At 40.4% G+C, this 15,304-nt stretch overlaps 1 protein-coding gene across 5 annotated transcripts in view; it reads right to left on the minus strand.

The window, feature by feature from the left end:
- RTN4 (reticulon 4) overlaps positions 1-15,304 on the minus strand; it is a 63,916-nt gene that overhangs the window by 32,607 nt on the left and 16,005 nt on the right. For 3 of the 5 annotated variants that reach the window (XM_087960972.1, XM_087960965.1, XM_026676748.2), the window contains exon 1: positions 5,540-6,319. The exons of 1 other annotated variant lie outside the window; for it this stretch is intronic. In XM_087960972.1, the coding sequence (XP_087817098.1) occupies positions 5,540-6,068 (529 nt within the window). In that variant the 5' untranslated portion in view covers positions 6,069-6,319. Of the gene's footprint in view, positions 1-5,168; positions 5,249-5,539; positions 6,320-15,304 lie in introns of those variants that run through there. One more of the 5 variants, XM_087960994.1, reaches the window with a different exon arrangement.

Genomic DNA, 15,304 nt, shown 5'->3' on the forward strand with positions numbered 1-15,304 from the left:
AAATATGTATAAGTAGGTGAGTTATTGAAGTTTCAGTAGGTGACCATTCTACCACATCTACACTTTAGGGAAATACTGATCTTATTTTATGCCTTCTTGTACTGTAATTTGTAAGGCTCATAACATATTATATCCTAGAGAATGTGAGACTAATACAATTGGCAAATTGCCATGTAAATTTCATGAAATGTTATTATTTAAGTAAAAATTAATATTACCTTTCAATTGATACAAAATTAAGGTTAAGGTTAGCTACAATCTTCAAGTAAATGTTGTGTTACACATTTAGAAGCATTACATAAAATTAAATAAATGAACAAATGCCTAAAGAACTCTATTAAAAATAGAAATGTACACTCTTCTATCTATAAACCAAATTTACAAGGACTGATCTTAGATTTACTGCCTCCAAGCACAGTACTATGCATAATACATAAAAACAGGAGTGATATTTAGAAGTTTTAGTGTAATCCTTTATCAAAATTATCAATGAAGCCCTGACAGCTGTGTAATATTTTTTTTTAAATGATTTCTCTAATTCTTTCCATTAAGATGGCTAGAGAAATATATTAATTTTTTAATATGCACAGCCCATATTACTCATGATGACCATCCTTCAATTATTTTTGCATAAAACTCCCACTCTTGCAAACATTTACATTATTGTAAAAAGACAGCTTAAAAATAAGCCTACAAATATTTATTATTCCATCTGACTATCCATTACAGAAAAAAATATTGTGTAATTTGTAAAATTAGAATGAAATAAAATCTGGGAGTATAAAATTTGCAATGACAAGTTGGAATAATATTTAATTTTACACATATACCATGTTCCTATATTTATTAGATCAGCATATAAATGCTTTCGATGGCTTTGGGGATAGGGTCCTATCCCAAAAGATTGGACTGCTATGATAAAACTCAAGAGGAACTTCATCAAAATATTAGGTTTCTTCTTGCTCTTTCATCGATTTTGAAGACATTCAGTGTTTGGTAATGTCAATGTTGTGCCATACTGTTGATGACTATCTTTACTGTGTTCCATGGTATATCCAAGGCCTTGGAAATATGTTTGTACCATTCTTCTGATACCTTTCAATAATGTGACCTTTGATACTTTGTAAGCTCTTTGGAGACCATGGTTTTTGTTGTAAGAGGCAACTGAATAAATGTCAGAAAAATCCTAGAAGAACCACTGAAGTCTATATGGGCCTGATCAAATTCTCTTTAATTGATGGCAGGTGTGTATTGACTGCTATTTAACTTCAGTTGAATGAAATTGGTTAATTCTGAACACAGCTACATCCCTACTCATAAGAGGGGTGGGGAATCACGTTACATTATCACATTATTGTAATTTTTCCCCTGTAAAAGATTTTAGTTTGTTTTTCAATTGTATTGTACAACTTACATGTTATATTAAAGGTGGAAAAATTCTGAAATGATTCATTATGGTCTGATTTTTTTTTACCTCTCAGAAACCTTGCATTTTAAGGGGGGGGGTGTCATAGACTTTTTATATACATTGTATATAGTAGCAAGTAGAGATGCGTTTTGTGGAAAAGCAAAATAATGAATGGTATAAATGAAAACAAAATTAGAATTTTTTTGTTAGCAGTTACTGATCCCCAAAATGCTGAAAATCTGTAAAGACTTGATTTTACCTCCATAAATATAAATATAAAAAGAAAAGAAAAAATAGAATAAAGGTTGGAAGTTGGGGGAAAACATAGAGGCTGTAATTCTCCCTATTCATAGCATCAATCAGGGATACCTGGGAAAGACAGCCTTGCCAAAAAGTCAAACAAAACCATTCATTTTGAAAGTCTTGTAACCAGGAATATATTGAGAAATTCCATGAGATAATGAGGTTGAAGCTTTCACACCAGTGTTAAAAATATCCTGTAAAAGGAAAAGGAAGCTCCTCCTGGGATTAGTTTTCTTTATATATAGACTGTATTCTCCTGGGATAGCTGAACGTTTCTGGAGCAACTTTTCAGTATTTAGGTGAGGGTTTTTTCCCTTGATATTTATTTATTTACAGATTAAGAGAGTTGGAAGGGACCTTGTAGGTCATCTAGTCCAACCCCTTGCCCAAGCAGGTCCCACATCATTTTTGACAGATAGCAGTCCAGTCTTTTCTTGAAAGCTTCCAGTGATGAAGCCCCCACAACTTCTGAAGGTAAGCTGTTCCATTGGTTGATTATTCTCACTGTCAGAAAATTTCTCCTCATTTCCAGATTAAATCTCTCCTTGTTCAGTTTCCATCCATTATTGTCTGGCCTTCATGTGCTTTGGAAAATAGCTTGACCCCCTCCTCTCTGTGGCAGCTCCTCAAATATTGGAAGACTGCTATCATGTCTCCCCTGGTCCTTCTCTTCACTAGACTAGCCATGCCCAGATCCTGCAACTGTTCATTGTATGTTTTAGCCTCCAGTTCATTAATCATCTTGGTTGTTCTTCTGTGCACTCTTTCTAAAGCAGGGGTGTCAAACTCGCTGCATCATGTGACATATTAGGATTTAATTCCCCTTCCCTAAACCAGGCGTGGTAGGCGTCACCAACATGGGATGCACCTGGCCCACGAGTTTGACAACTCTAGATTCTCAACATCTTTTTTATAGTGTGGTGACCAGAGGTGGGCTCCACAACTGGTTCGCCGAAAATGTGAGTGCACGTACGTAGCTGCAAAAACATGGGGATTTCCTGTGTGCGGCAGCTGTGATGAGTAGAGCGGACGAGGCATGGAAAGCAGCTAGGCTGCGTGGGCGGGGTGAGCGAGCCAGATATATAGGATGAGATAGCACTGGAGGGGGAGGGCAGACCCAGTTGGTATGGGTGAGCCAGTCAGAACCGGCAGCAGCCCATCACTGGTGGTGACCAAAGCAGGATGCAAGTGTGTGTGTGTGTTTGTGTGTGTATAATCCTTAGCTAAATACTGAAAGTTGCTACAGAAATGTTCAATTGTCCCAGGAGGATATAAGCATGCTTCTATCTTCATTTAAATCAAGGTGAATGTGACTATTTGTCTCTGCAAATGATACCTGGTCAATGTTATCTGAAATTTAAGCTGGCTTAGGCCTGATGAAACCTAATACTTGAACATGTGACCACCAAAAAATACAAGGGCTAGAGGCTAAATAGAGAAGTAAAATATCTTAGAACATTAAGCCATTTCTATACCATTCCCAAGAAACTACATGGATATGAAATTAAAGTTGATTCAAAGGAAATATTACCTAGCCTAATCCTGTGACTTAAATATATATTTCACACATAGCTAAAAAAAGCTGCTACTCTCTTAAGCAGCTACAGACTCTGTGATCCATCCAAGTCATATTGTGCAGACAAATACAGATTTTTATTCAGCTTTCCACTGACCATATAGAAAAATCTGCAACAAATATTTATGTTATCAGTATTTTTGCTACTGTTTCATTTCAGTGTGTCAAGTTTATAACTAAGAGAAGTCATTTGTAACTGAACTTGAAATTATGCTATTCCTATTTGAGATTTTAATAACTATAGGGCTACAAATACTCACAGTATACCTTTAAAGCTATACTTTAAAATAAGTATTTTGCAATTATATTTCTTTTATCATTGAAGACATTCTAAATAAAAATGTATGTTTTATCAGATGTTTCTTATTCTTAAAATGTACTTGTAAAGGTTGAAGATTAACTTTTAGGCTATTATTAAATAACTATTAATTCTGGCACAGTTTAATTGCTACTATTTAACACTCATTTTGGAAGTTTCTTTCATTTGTTAATAGTGCCACAGCATAGTGTTTTTTGATGTTCATGTGTATATTTACATTCTATTTTGAACAGATTTTTAAAATTAACTTTGCTAATGCAAAAGTATCTTTTAAAGAAGCAAACAGAAAATACTGCATAGTGGTCTTTTGTAGGGCCAAAGCAGGACAATGACAGAAAGCTTGGCTAATTTACTAGCTTTTTATACAGAAAGGGAAGTTCTCATTCCAAATACTGCTTACTATAGGAGGACTAGAGCCATCATTCACTGATTCCCAATCCAGTGTACACGCAGAGAAGGCGGGCTTTCAGTAACAATAGTCTGGTGGAGCCTGAAGCTTCAATAGCCTGCAAAACCTTCTTCCTTGCAGAGCTACATGCAGTATCCTACACAGGCCAGTGAGAACTGAGTTCGTATACAGACATAACAAAAAGCAAAAGTTTTGTAGATCATCTAATCCAAGGGTGAACAAAGGGGAAAGAAGAAAAATATTAAAAAGAAAATGGGTGGGTGAGGGCAGAGATTCAGCCTTTTTCCATTTGTGACCATTAAAATGATTAAATATCAAAAAGTCAGAGGGGAAAAAATCAATTATTCCTCTTTGTGAACATCCTTCCAGCATGCTGCATTACACTACTGTGGCAGTCTGAGCTATTCCTATAACATCCTTACTATTTTCTACAATGCTGACATATGCATTCCTGAAGACTGCATACATTATCTCTGGTGGGAAAATTGTTAACAGAGTCTAGACACAAAGGAAAAGCTGCCATTTGGTGTAATAAATAATAAGAATTACAACAGCCTATAACTATACCTCAAGCAGGACACATGCCAGCAAATCCCCCTTACATCAGACTGCTTTGACAAAGCACACTGCATGCCCAGAGTCTCTGCCACACCCATCTTCTTGCTGCAGAATCTCCACAATACAAATCTTAATACACTTCCAGCAAATCATCTACAAACCACAAACACCCTACCTAAATCCCAACATTCCCTTTAAGAAAGGTCTCTTCTCCTTCTCAAAAGCATCCTTCCCAGGTGACTACCAGAACGGGGTTATGATGACCCACCTCCAAACTTCTACTAGTTCCTTCCATGTTTTCACAAGCTTAAACCTCATCCCTCATAAACGTCTTGAACCCCAAAACCTTTTTACACCAGGCAAAAAACCATGCTTCCCCGCCTGGTTTTTTTTTTGTTGTTTTTTTTTGCCCCCTTTCGGATCGCTTATCTTTCTCCACTTCTCAAAACCCTTTTTCTAAATCACACTGCTACCAATCCGCCCTCTTCATTTCAGAAGCTGCTTTGCCCAGTTCGGCTGACAGCGACAATTCCCTCCTGTCCCAGCACACAAAAGAAAAACGGTACTTCCATAAGACCACCTCCCCGATACTCACATCCCCGGCCGTTTTCTTTAAAAAGCCGTTCATTCCCACCGCCCGTATTTCAGGGCCTTGTAAAGCCAAGCCAACTTACTTACTGGGTGGCGGGTCCCCGCCCTGTACGCGCAACACACACACACACACACACGCAATTTTTGGCCTCAAGCGCCTTTTACACGACCATCCCTTCATCACAAAGCCCACCAGCCACGCCCCTCGGACACCTTCCGGGAAATGCGCTCCTTCACCAGATTTCCACAAGCTGGCGCTCCTCCAGATACGTTGAACTGCTTTTCTCAGCGTGCCCGGCTAGCAGGCAGGGCTAGACGGTGCTGGGCGATGCCGAAAGGGGCACCGGCGTCCGGAAGCCGCCTCTGTCCACTCACCGGGAGAGCCTGGGGCGGCGCCCTTCTTGGCGACCGGGGGCTCCTCTCGCTTGGGGGGCAGCGGGGCGCTCCGGGGAGGGATGGCGGGTGCGCGGGGCTCTTCCCAGTGCGGAGGTGGCGGCGGGGCGCTGCGGGGAGGCTCCCTCTCCTTCTCCCCCTTAGGGGCGTCCTCGAAGGCAGCAGCAGCAGCGACTGGGCTGGTGGTGGTAGAAACGACGGGAGAGACCCAAGCGGGCTGGGGGAATGGGGGCGGGCTGGGGGGCTGCTCCCCAGAGGCGCCCCGGTCCACCAGCGGCGGGGCGGAGGTGGGCGCCGGAGGGGCCGTAGGCGCAGCGGCGGGCTTCCTCTCCCTCACTTCCAGCTGCTCGTCATCCAGCTCTTCCTCGTCGTCCTCGTCGTCGTCCTCCTCCTCGTTCTCCGGGTCCCTCACAAACTGGTACTGGAAAAGAGGCTGCTGCGGTTGCCGCCGGTCCTGCTCTGGGGCGGCCGTGGTAGAAGAAACCAGGGGGGATTGGTCCGGATCATCCATGCTGGTCTCCGGGCTCTTGTCTCAGGAACAATGAGCCAGATAACAACCGCCCGAGCGATAAAAAAGCAGAAGGGGGAGAAAAGGGTTGGTGCTTGGCGCGCGGGGTGGGGCGGAGGCGAAGGAGGGAGGGAGGGAGGGAGGAAGGCAAGGCAGGCGGCTGCGCAGCCACCGCCGCTGGGAGAGATGCTGCGATGCCGCGGGAGAGCCAAGCCCGCCGATGCCGCTGCCACCTCCACGCCCTACTGAGTCATGGGAAAGCGGTTGCTGGCGCGCGCGTAAAGTTGCAAGTTCTGAGCAAGGCGCGGAGAAGGCGGTTCCCTTCGCTCCGCCCTCTCTTCCGCCAGCCTATCGGAGCAGAGAAAAGATAACCAGTGGGCCAATGGAAAGCGGGGAGAGCTGCAGTTCCCGGAGGAAGAAGCCCTGCCCGCTTTTCTTCTAGACTGTGTTCTTCGGCAAAAAAAAAAACGTTGGGCTGGGCTAGATGAAGGCAGTGTTGCTCGTAGGGTACGGCTGTAAAGGGAAAGACGGAAGTTCGGCGCCAGGCTCGGAAGGCCTCTACGGCCTCACAGTTGCACGCGGAGGGGGCTGCGGGCAGGAAGACTTGGGAGATTCTGCATGTGCAACCCAGGGCCAGCTGTAGTCATTTGCAATTTTGCCTTCACTGCCGAGTGCTTCACGGGGTGCCATAAAGCTAAAAGAGCTGGCAGATAATATGTGCACCTTAAACACTTAACACCGCAGAATCCTGCTTGAACAAAAAAAATTACGACTCAGAAGTAACGCCTTGTGTATCCTAGTATACAGGTAGTCCTTGATTTAACCACGATTGAACCCAAAGTATATGTTGTGAAGTGAGATGTTTATTGAGTTTTGGCCCATTTTACGACTCTTGTAGCCACAGTTAAGTGAATCTGGCTTCCCCATTGACTGCTTGTCATAAGGCCGCAAAAGGTAATCACAGGACCCCAGGACATTGCAACCGTCATAAATATGAGTTAGTTGCCAAGCCTCTGAATTTGGATCATGTGACCATGGAGATGCTGCAACAATCAAAAGTGTGAAAAATGGTCATGTCTCTTTTTTCACTGCCTTGTAACTTCGAATGGTCACTAAATGAAGTTATAAGTTGAAGATTACCTGTAGTCACTTTGTGATGAAGGCTGCATGCTGTTAGGCAGATATATTGTTAAAATTTAGAACAGAATAGAATAGAATATTCTTCTAGAGTAGAATAGAATTCTTTATTGGCCAAGTGTGATTGAACACACAAGGAATTTGTCTTGGTGCAAATGCTTTCAGTGTACATAAAAGATACATTCGTCAAGAATCATAAGATACAATACTTAATAATACTCAAAGGGTACAATAAACAATCAAATCATACTTGGAAACAGTCAATAAAAATAAGGATACAAGCAACAAAGTCATACAGTCATGAGTGGGAGGAGATGGGTGAAAGGAAGGATGGGAAGATTAATAGTAATAGTAATGCAGACTTAGTAAATAGTTTGACGGTGTTGAGGGAATTATTCGTTTAGCAAAGTGATTGTGTTTGGGAAAAAACTGGCTTTGTGTCTAGTTGTTTGGTATGCAGTGCTCTATACGGTCATTTTGAGGGTAAGAGTTGAAACAGTTTATGTCCAGGGTGTGAGGGGTCTGTAAATATTTTCACAGCCCTGTTTTTGATTAGTGTAGCATACAGGTCCTTGATGGAACGCAGGTTGGTTAGTAATTGTTTTTTCTGCAGTCCTAATTACTCTCTGAAGTCTGTGTCTGTCTTGTTGGGTTGCAGAACCAAACCAGACAGTTATAGAAGTGCAGACGACAGACTCAATAATTCCTCTGTAGAACTGTATCAGCAGCTCCTTGGGCAGTTTGAGGAACTGCCCAAGGAATAAACATGAGAGTGGTGGACGATGTTTAGGGCCAGATGCCATTAATATCTGGCATATTTCTCCATAATATCTGAAATTAATAGCACAGAGATACTCTGAGCCAATGTCTGGATACACTGATAAGTTGCTGATAAATCAAACCTGACAGGATAAAAACCTCATGAGTGGATGCATCCAACCTATGGGAACTGAGAAATCTGTTCTAAATGAGCTTTCTATAATCCCACTGAAGGAGCAGGTACATATTTTAAAATACTCTTAACAGTCATTGTCGCTGGCAATCAATTAACCCTTGAGCCTATGACTATTACGAGCTTTAGCTGGTTGTGTACACTTTTTAAAGCAGATTGTCTACAGTTGAGTTTGTGGGTAAATGTAGGTTTGAATTACTGTGATTCTATTTGTTCCTGGTTTTCATGTTTCATGCTTCTAGATACCTGCACAATAACTTCATTACTATAATTGAAAAATTTCTGTGATTTCAACTATTTGGGGGATTGTCACTTCATGACTGGCTTCTTAGTGATACTTCTCACTTTTTGACCTATTTTCTCCCCCGCCCCGAAAATACATTATTCAGATGCCTACTGAAATTTCATTTTTTCACTCAGGCCATTTTAGTACAAATGATGGAGGCATCCTTTATAATCTTTCTCCCGTGCATTTTTAATATATGTATCTTCTACTAAACATTAACTGCTTTAATTTATGTTTTAAAATGGGTAAACAGATCCTGTGGAAAAAGTATATAAATATTTGAATATATAAATAAGAATGAAAGTTTGAATGAAGAAGCCTGAAGTCAAGTATTAACCAGTGGCTTAAAATAATCAGTGCTAAACACATTCATAAATGGTAGTATGCTCCTGTCATATAAGATGAATAAAAATAAATGTCCTCTCAAGTTGGAGAAAAAGTTAGATATAAAACATGTAGATTAGTAATTATAGGTAATAGAATTTCCTAAAATATCTGAAATGAAACATGTTGATGTTTCAATTTATTTAATTAAATGTACCTATTCTGAAAATTCAAACTTGGATCTTTCATAAAGAACTTATCTTGCTATTATGTTCCAAATTGTAAACAGTGTTCATGGTATACTATACTGGCTATTTGAATGCATTGCTGATCTGCCTGAGCCTAATGCTCTTAGAAAATCTGCTCCATCATGTTAATGAGTCAGAAGCATTGCTAAGCAATGCTTTATTTTACTGGCTTTCCAGGTGCAATAAATGCTTACATTACTATTTCTGCATTGAGTAGAGTTGGATTTGAAAGCATAGATTGTCATATACTTTGAAACCTGATTTCCATTTTGGTAGGAGCTTGTAAGCTAAGTATGGTCTGTGCCAAAACAATCCCAAAAGTTTTTGAGAGACTTTGAGTTCTTTTTTAGCGGGACATGGATTCAGTGACACAAACATTGTATTGTCATAGGAAGTAAAGAGAAGAAAGAGGGCAGGGAATTAAATTAACATTCTCCTCCTGAATCTCTCAGATTTTTTTTAAAGCTTCAACATTTTGATCTTCTGTAAGTAAATAGGACCTTTAGTCTGTCCGTAGCTCATAATAATTTCTAGAGAAATGTGCTATGAAGATGATCTTTGTTGTGTTGCAGATTAGGATAGCTGTTTCTTTAACAATGTCGTTGATACTGAAAATAAATACATTACTACCGGCCAAAATATTCTTCCTTGAAAGTTCCTTGAAAATGTAGCTTCAGAGTGCAGGAACTGGACTGGTTAGCATCTCTGCTACATTTTCTAAACAGTTTGCCAGCTCTCAGCAGGCCAATGAATGTCTTAACTGTTGTTGCTAATAATGTCCTTTTACAGCTCATTTCCCACTACAATCCTGTATTGTTTCTTACAGGTTCATGGGTGTTTTTTGTCAAAGCAAAAGCAAATATTCAATGGCCTGGATCCTAAGACAAGGAGTTTCTAAAAAAAGAAAAAAAATTCATATCTCCTCTTTCTTGACATGCCCACCAGAGTCCAGTAAAAATCCTATGCTGAGCTTCAGAGGACTCTTGTGAATAATTGGAATGGAACATACAGCAGAAGAAGAATCACCCCACACAGGACCTGGTTCCTAAAATTTTAACTTAAGGAAGATGATGCTCAACTCCCAGTTTTCAGGATAGCTGCTGAGGGAAGGAAGGAAACAAAAGAAGGATAAAGATTAGACAATGAGGGATAAAGCTGTTGCAGAAAATGAAAGAAAAGCCCTGCTTAGGCTTTGTAAAGGGGTTAAAATCTACAGGCAAGCAGCCTTCCCAAGCAATGGCTAATCTTTGCATTCAAACTCTGAGAAATCAGCTCTGTGGTCTTTTGCTCCTCAATCTGTTCCTTTATTATCAATAACCATTTCTACTCTTCTTATACACCCTGCCCCAGAGTCTTTGGGGACTGTCCAAGAGGTCCAGAAGGAGGGAATCAAAGAAGTCAAGTTGGTAGTCATAATCATGCAGTCAAAAGCCCCAGCCTTTTTTGCATGTGTCAAGATGTAAAATTGGTGCTTTAATTGCATGGCTGTGGCCACTATCCTGATATTTTGGCACCTCTGCAGACCCTTCCCCTCTCCCCCAGACACCATTAGGGCATGTAAGAGAGTTATTATGCATTCATAATCATTTTAATTATGATTACCAACACAATATATGAAATACCATCTATTAATTTCAGACTAGGGTGTAGTTAAACATGGCTTTTGATCAGGCGGACTATATCACCCATCAACTTGTTCACATTAACTCCGTGAATTGGCTTACATCCACTTTAATTTGTTTCAAAACAGATGTATATCTGGTGGTGCTGCTATTCAAATGTGTTGCTTATTGTGCTGGCTATTTCAAAAGTATCTGTAGCTGCAATATCAGAATTTTCCCATATACTGTTGCAACAAAAGCTTACATAAACAGAGGTGGAGTACCTAGAGGAGATCAGAGAGATAAATTCTAACTTTAAAGAATATTAAAAAGATTGTTGAGATAAATGCTAACATTTAAGAATGTATATTTTTATATTTTACTTTAATGATTCTGTGTAGAGTTTTAAAAGACTATAAAATGAACCTTTTTATACAATTGAAATTATGCAACTATTAATTTTTAAAATATAGTATATCAAAAATCACCATTTTTGACACTTCCTCCATTACATGGATGCTCCTTTGGAGGGACAGCTCCTACTTCCAAGCTTTATTTTACTATAGATTAGGACATGTACAATATTTGGGCCTGAAGCATCTTTCCCACTTTGGATAAATACTTGGATATCTGACATTTGCACTAAAATCAAATTTTGTGATGCCAAACATATGTATTATTCAAGCTCTTAAATTTTCAGGCCAGAAAATCTTGTTTTTGTTTTCCCACAGTGATCACCCTACACGTTTTCAGATACATGTATCTTTACTGAGATGGGGCACCTGTGATAATCAAGATGATTGTAAATTGAAGCTCCACCTATTCCTTAAGTGTATTGGGCGGAGTTTGTTACATGCTCACTTCTTGACTTTTTTGAACACATTCTGTACATATCCTTGTCCACTATCCTACTAACAATGTTTCTCATTATTTGCCACCTTCCATCCTGTCCTATGTTGCCAATAGCAAAATTAGTAAGTTATTGGGTTGTTCATTTCCCTCATCCCCTTTCAAAATTCTGTAGAAAGCATCAATGTTATATTTCTGGTTTATATTAAAAAAAGTATTGACTTTCTTTGCAGTGGAAATGTTGATTATTGTCTTATTTCTGATATCCCTTCTGAAACACTTCTTTATTAACAGTCATGTTCATGACCTGACTTGTTCACCTTTTTTAAAAAGTATCATTATGAAACCAGAAAAATGCAAGTTCTCATTACAGTATTTCATCTCCAGTTCCAAGAGAAGCTGCACCCACTTCTGCACATGAAAGAAAATGCAAAGAACACTTATCCAAATTCTAAAATTGTGCTTCTGTCACTGCCCATAGAGACAACAAGCTTCCTTAAATATTTTGAACTGCTTAAGGACATCTGAGAAATTCAGGCTTTGCAAATTCCCATACAAACTGACTTGATGAGACTGCTGTGTTGATCATGTAGATAAAACTGATGTAACTGATGGCTTTTGTTTTTTTCAAACATGACGACAAGGGTTTTCAAACTTGGCAAGTTTAAGACTTGTGGACTTCAACTCCCAGAATTCCTGAGCTAACATGAGTGGAGGAGGAATTCTGGGAGTTGAAGTCCACAAGTCTTAAAGCTGTCAAGTTTGAACCCCTGCATTATGGTATGGATCTTGGCTTAAAATACAGATAAAGATGCATACCAATAAAGAAAAGATGATTTAGAAACATGTACTATATTTATATAAATTCACATTTTAAAATACATTTTGATGGGAAATTTGAACTGGACAAATTTTTCAAAAGGTTTGCTTTCTGAAAAACCTGGTGATTATAGTAGACCCCTTCGAACTGAACATAAATATAATTTTAGAGTGAAAGTCATGTAGGAATCTTGAGAAATGTGAAATGAACTCTTAATGATTATAATGTATGTAACTGAATAATGTTTCTGGCATGCTGCATGAGTTCAGTAGGGATAAAAATGTTCAGCTGCCAATTTTCATTTGTACTTAGGGTCCTATACCAGGGATTCCCCCAACCCCTGATCTGTGAACCAGAACTGGGGCTATGACATGCCAGCAACCCGTCCACACAAACAAGTGAAGTCCATCTGCAGGATGCAGGCAGCATTGCCCCTCCAGTCTACGGAAAAACTTTTCTCTATGTAACTGGTCCCTGGTGCCCAAAAAGTTGGGGTCTCTGTTCTATACATCTCGCCGCAGTGTCCAACAAGTCAGATTACATTTGATGTATTACAGTTACTCTGATTTTCTATTGCGCCTTAGTGTTAGCCAAATACGAATGCAGAAAATGAATCTTCAGTGACATGTTGCTCTTCGTAATCTTGTATGCTTCAATAAGATGTTTATCAACCAACTGCATGTAGTTTGGTGCTCTGTAGTTGCCAAAAAAATTCTCAACATCCTTCAATGCCTTTGTGATAATTTTCTCTGACCTCATTAAAAGAGCTTTGAACCTCTTGCCATTAATGATGTAGCTGATCTGTGGACCTACAAAAATATATTCCTTAATCTTGGCGTCGATTATTCTTGGAAACGTCTGTCTCAATAACAAAAACCACCTTGTTCATTGCTTTCATAAAAATTTTCATCAATCCGACTGTTATGTTAAGGGGAGGCAAAAATATCTTTATGGGTCAACAAGTGGTTCATATGCCACTTTTTTCTGTCCTTGAACCAAATTCTTTTGGCGTGGCCTTTTCTTTTTAATGTAATGTGACTCTCTTGCACGGCTGTCCCATTCGCATATGTAACAACAGTACTTGGTATATCTGAACTGTGTTCCAAGCAGCAGAGCCACTACTTTTAGATCTCCACAGATATTCCAGTTGCTGTACTGGATATGCTTCAACAACAGTTCCAGATTTTCATGTTTCTTTCATTTGTGCTGCATAGCCAACAGATACTGAAGGATGTACATTGCCTTTGTGTAAAAACAATTTCTATCACACAATAAATCAGGGGTCACCAACCTTTTGGACCTCAGGGACCACCAAACTCATAATTTTAAATCCTGCGGACCAGAGACCCTGGGAAAACCCCCAAAAAGTGAGCAGGAAAATTCCACACCCCGTTTTCCTACCGATTGATCATTCTTTATTTGAGATCACAAGATACTGTCTCCAGCTCCATTCTCAGTGGGAGAGAGAGAGATTGATTTTTGGCTTCATGCAAAGGAAGCAGCAGAAGCAGTAGAAGTCTTTCTTTCTCCCCCAAATTCCGCCAGAAATGAGTCTTTGTGAGACGTGTTGTGCTGGCGCAGCCTCTTGGAGCAGGATGCCTTGCAGGTTCCCAAAGACTCATTTCTGGTGGAGCTTGGGGGAGAGAAATAAAGACTTTTGCTGCTTTCCTTGTGTGCAGCCAAAAGCAGAAGAAGAAAGAAGCGGAAAGAAGCAACCCAGTGGCCAGGCGAGGCACGTGGGGCAAGTTCCATCCTTTCCCCCCTCCTCTCATTACGTCGTGTTGTTCACAATGCAAGCGACACAAGCCTTGTGTTCCCACGGGCCATGTGGGTGGCACAGCCTTGTGTTCCCATGCAGCCTGGATTAATTCCTTTGGGAGGGTGCTTTGGGGTGACATTTCTCTGCGGGCCACCAAAATTTTCTTGCAGCCCACCAGTGGTCTCCGGCCCACTGGTTGGCAACCACTGCAATAAATGATTGGTGAAATTACATGTTATTTTCATGATTAGCAGCCCAAAATCTAGAAGATACAACCAAAAGTGTTCAGGAAGCAACATCTTTATTGTCCAATGAAATTGATCAGGAGGGGGTTCATTTGTTCATTCAAACCAGTGATGGGCTGCAACCGGTTTAACCGGTTCTGTGAGAGAGCGTGCGCATAGCATTCAAGTAAACTGAACTGCTTTTTTTCTAGGGCAGCCCCGGTAAGTAGAACAGCTAAGGCACGAAAATCAGCTGTGCCGCGCGAATCAGCTGAGCCAGAAAGACGGAAATGTAGGACAGGATAGGGCAGGGATGGGTGGCCGGCGCCAGCTAATGGTCAGAACTACTGGTTCGCTAGAACAGGTCCGAATCAGCAGCAGCCCACCATTGATTCAAACCTGCATCTAAGTTATAAATGGAACTTGGTCCATTGTGAAATTAAAATTTTTAAATGCCAATTTCAACTTCTATAATGTAATCATAGTGTCAGTCTGTGCTCCATTCAAAATCCAAGAAAGAAATACTCAGACTCCAGTGGTTAGAGCAAAGTTTTTTCTTTTACTACATTTCAAAGTGGAAGCTACAGAGAAGATTCTGAATCTAAAGGATTTGGCGCGCAGATCACATATACAAAGGGATGGAGTTGTTCCCACCCCCCAAAGTCCAGAAGACTCTTCCAATTAAAAGTTCTGAATATGATCATGTGGGCATCTTCAGGTGGTGATGAGGCCTCTGTCCGTTGACCTTGACATATTTTGATAAAACTTCGCAGCTGCGCAAAGGGAAAGAAAGCTAGCTAGGAAATAGAAAGTTAAAGACAAGAATTTATACACCCCCTCCCCTTTCTTACCCACAGCACAGGAATGTAATACCTCAAGCTCTCTTCCCCTCCAAGTCCCCCCCCCCCCCTCCCCCCCGTTGCTAATGAAAGCCGAAAGAAAGCAGTGAGCATAGCAGCAGAGAAGATGCAGAAAAGATGTAGAAGATATCTTGAGGCTGACACATAATAAGAATAATTTTTTCACTGTTTCTTGTGAG

This window comes from Notechis scutatus, chromosome 1, assembly GCF_049901735.1.
Source record: "Notechis scutatus isolate UNSWTSFEM ecotype Mainland chromosome 1, rNotScu1.2, whole genome shotgun sequence".
Classification (NCBI taxonomy): Eukaryota; Metazoa; Chordata; class Lepidosauria; order Squamata; family Elapidae; genus Notechis; species Notechis scutatus.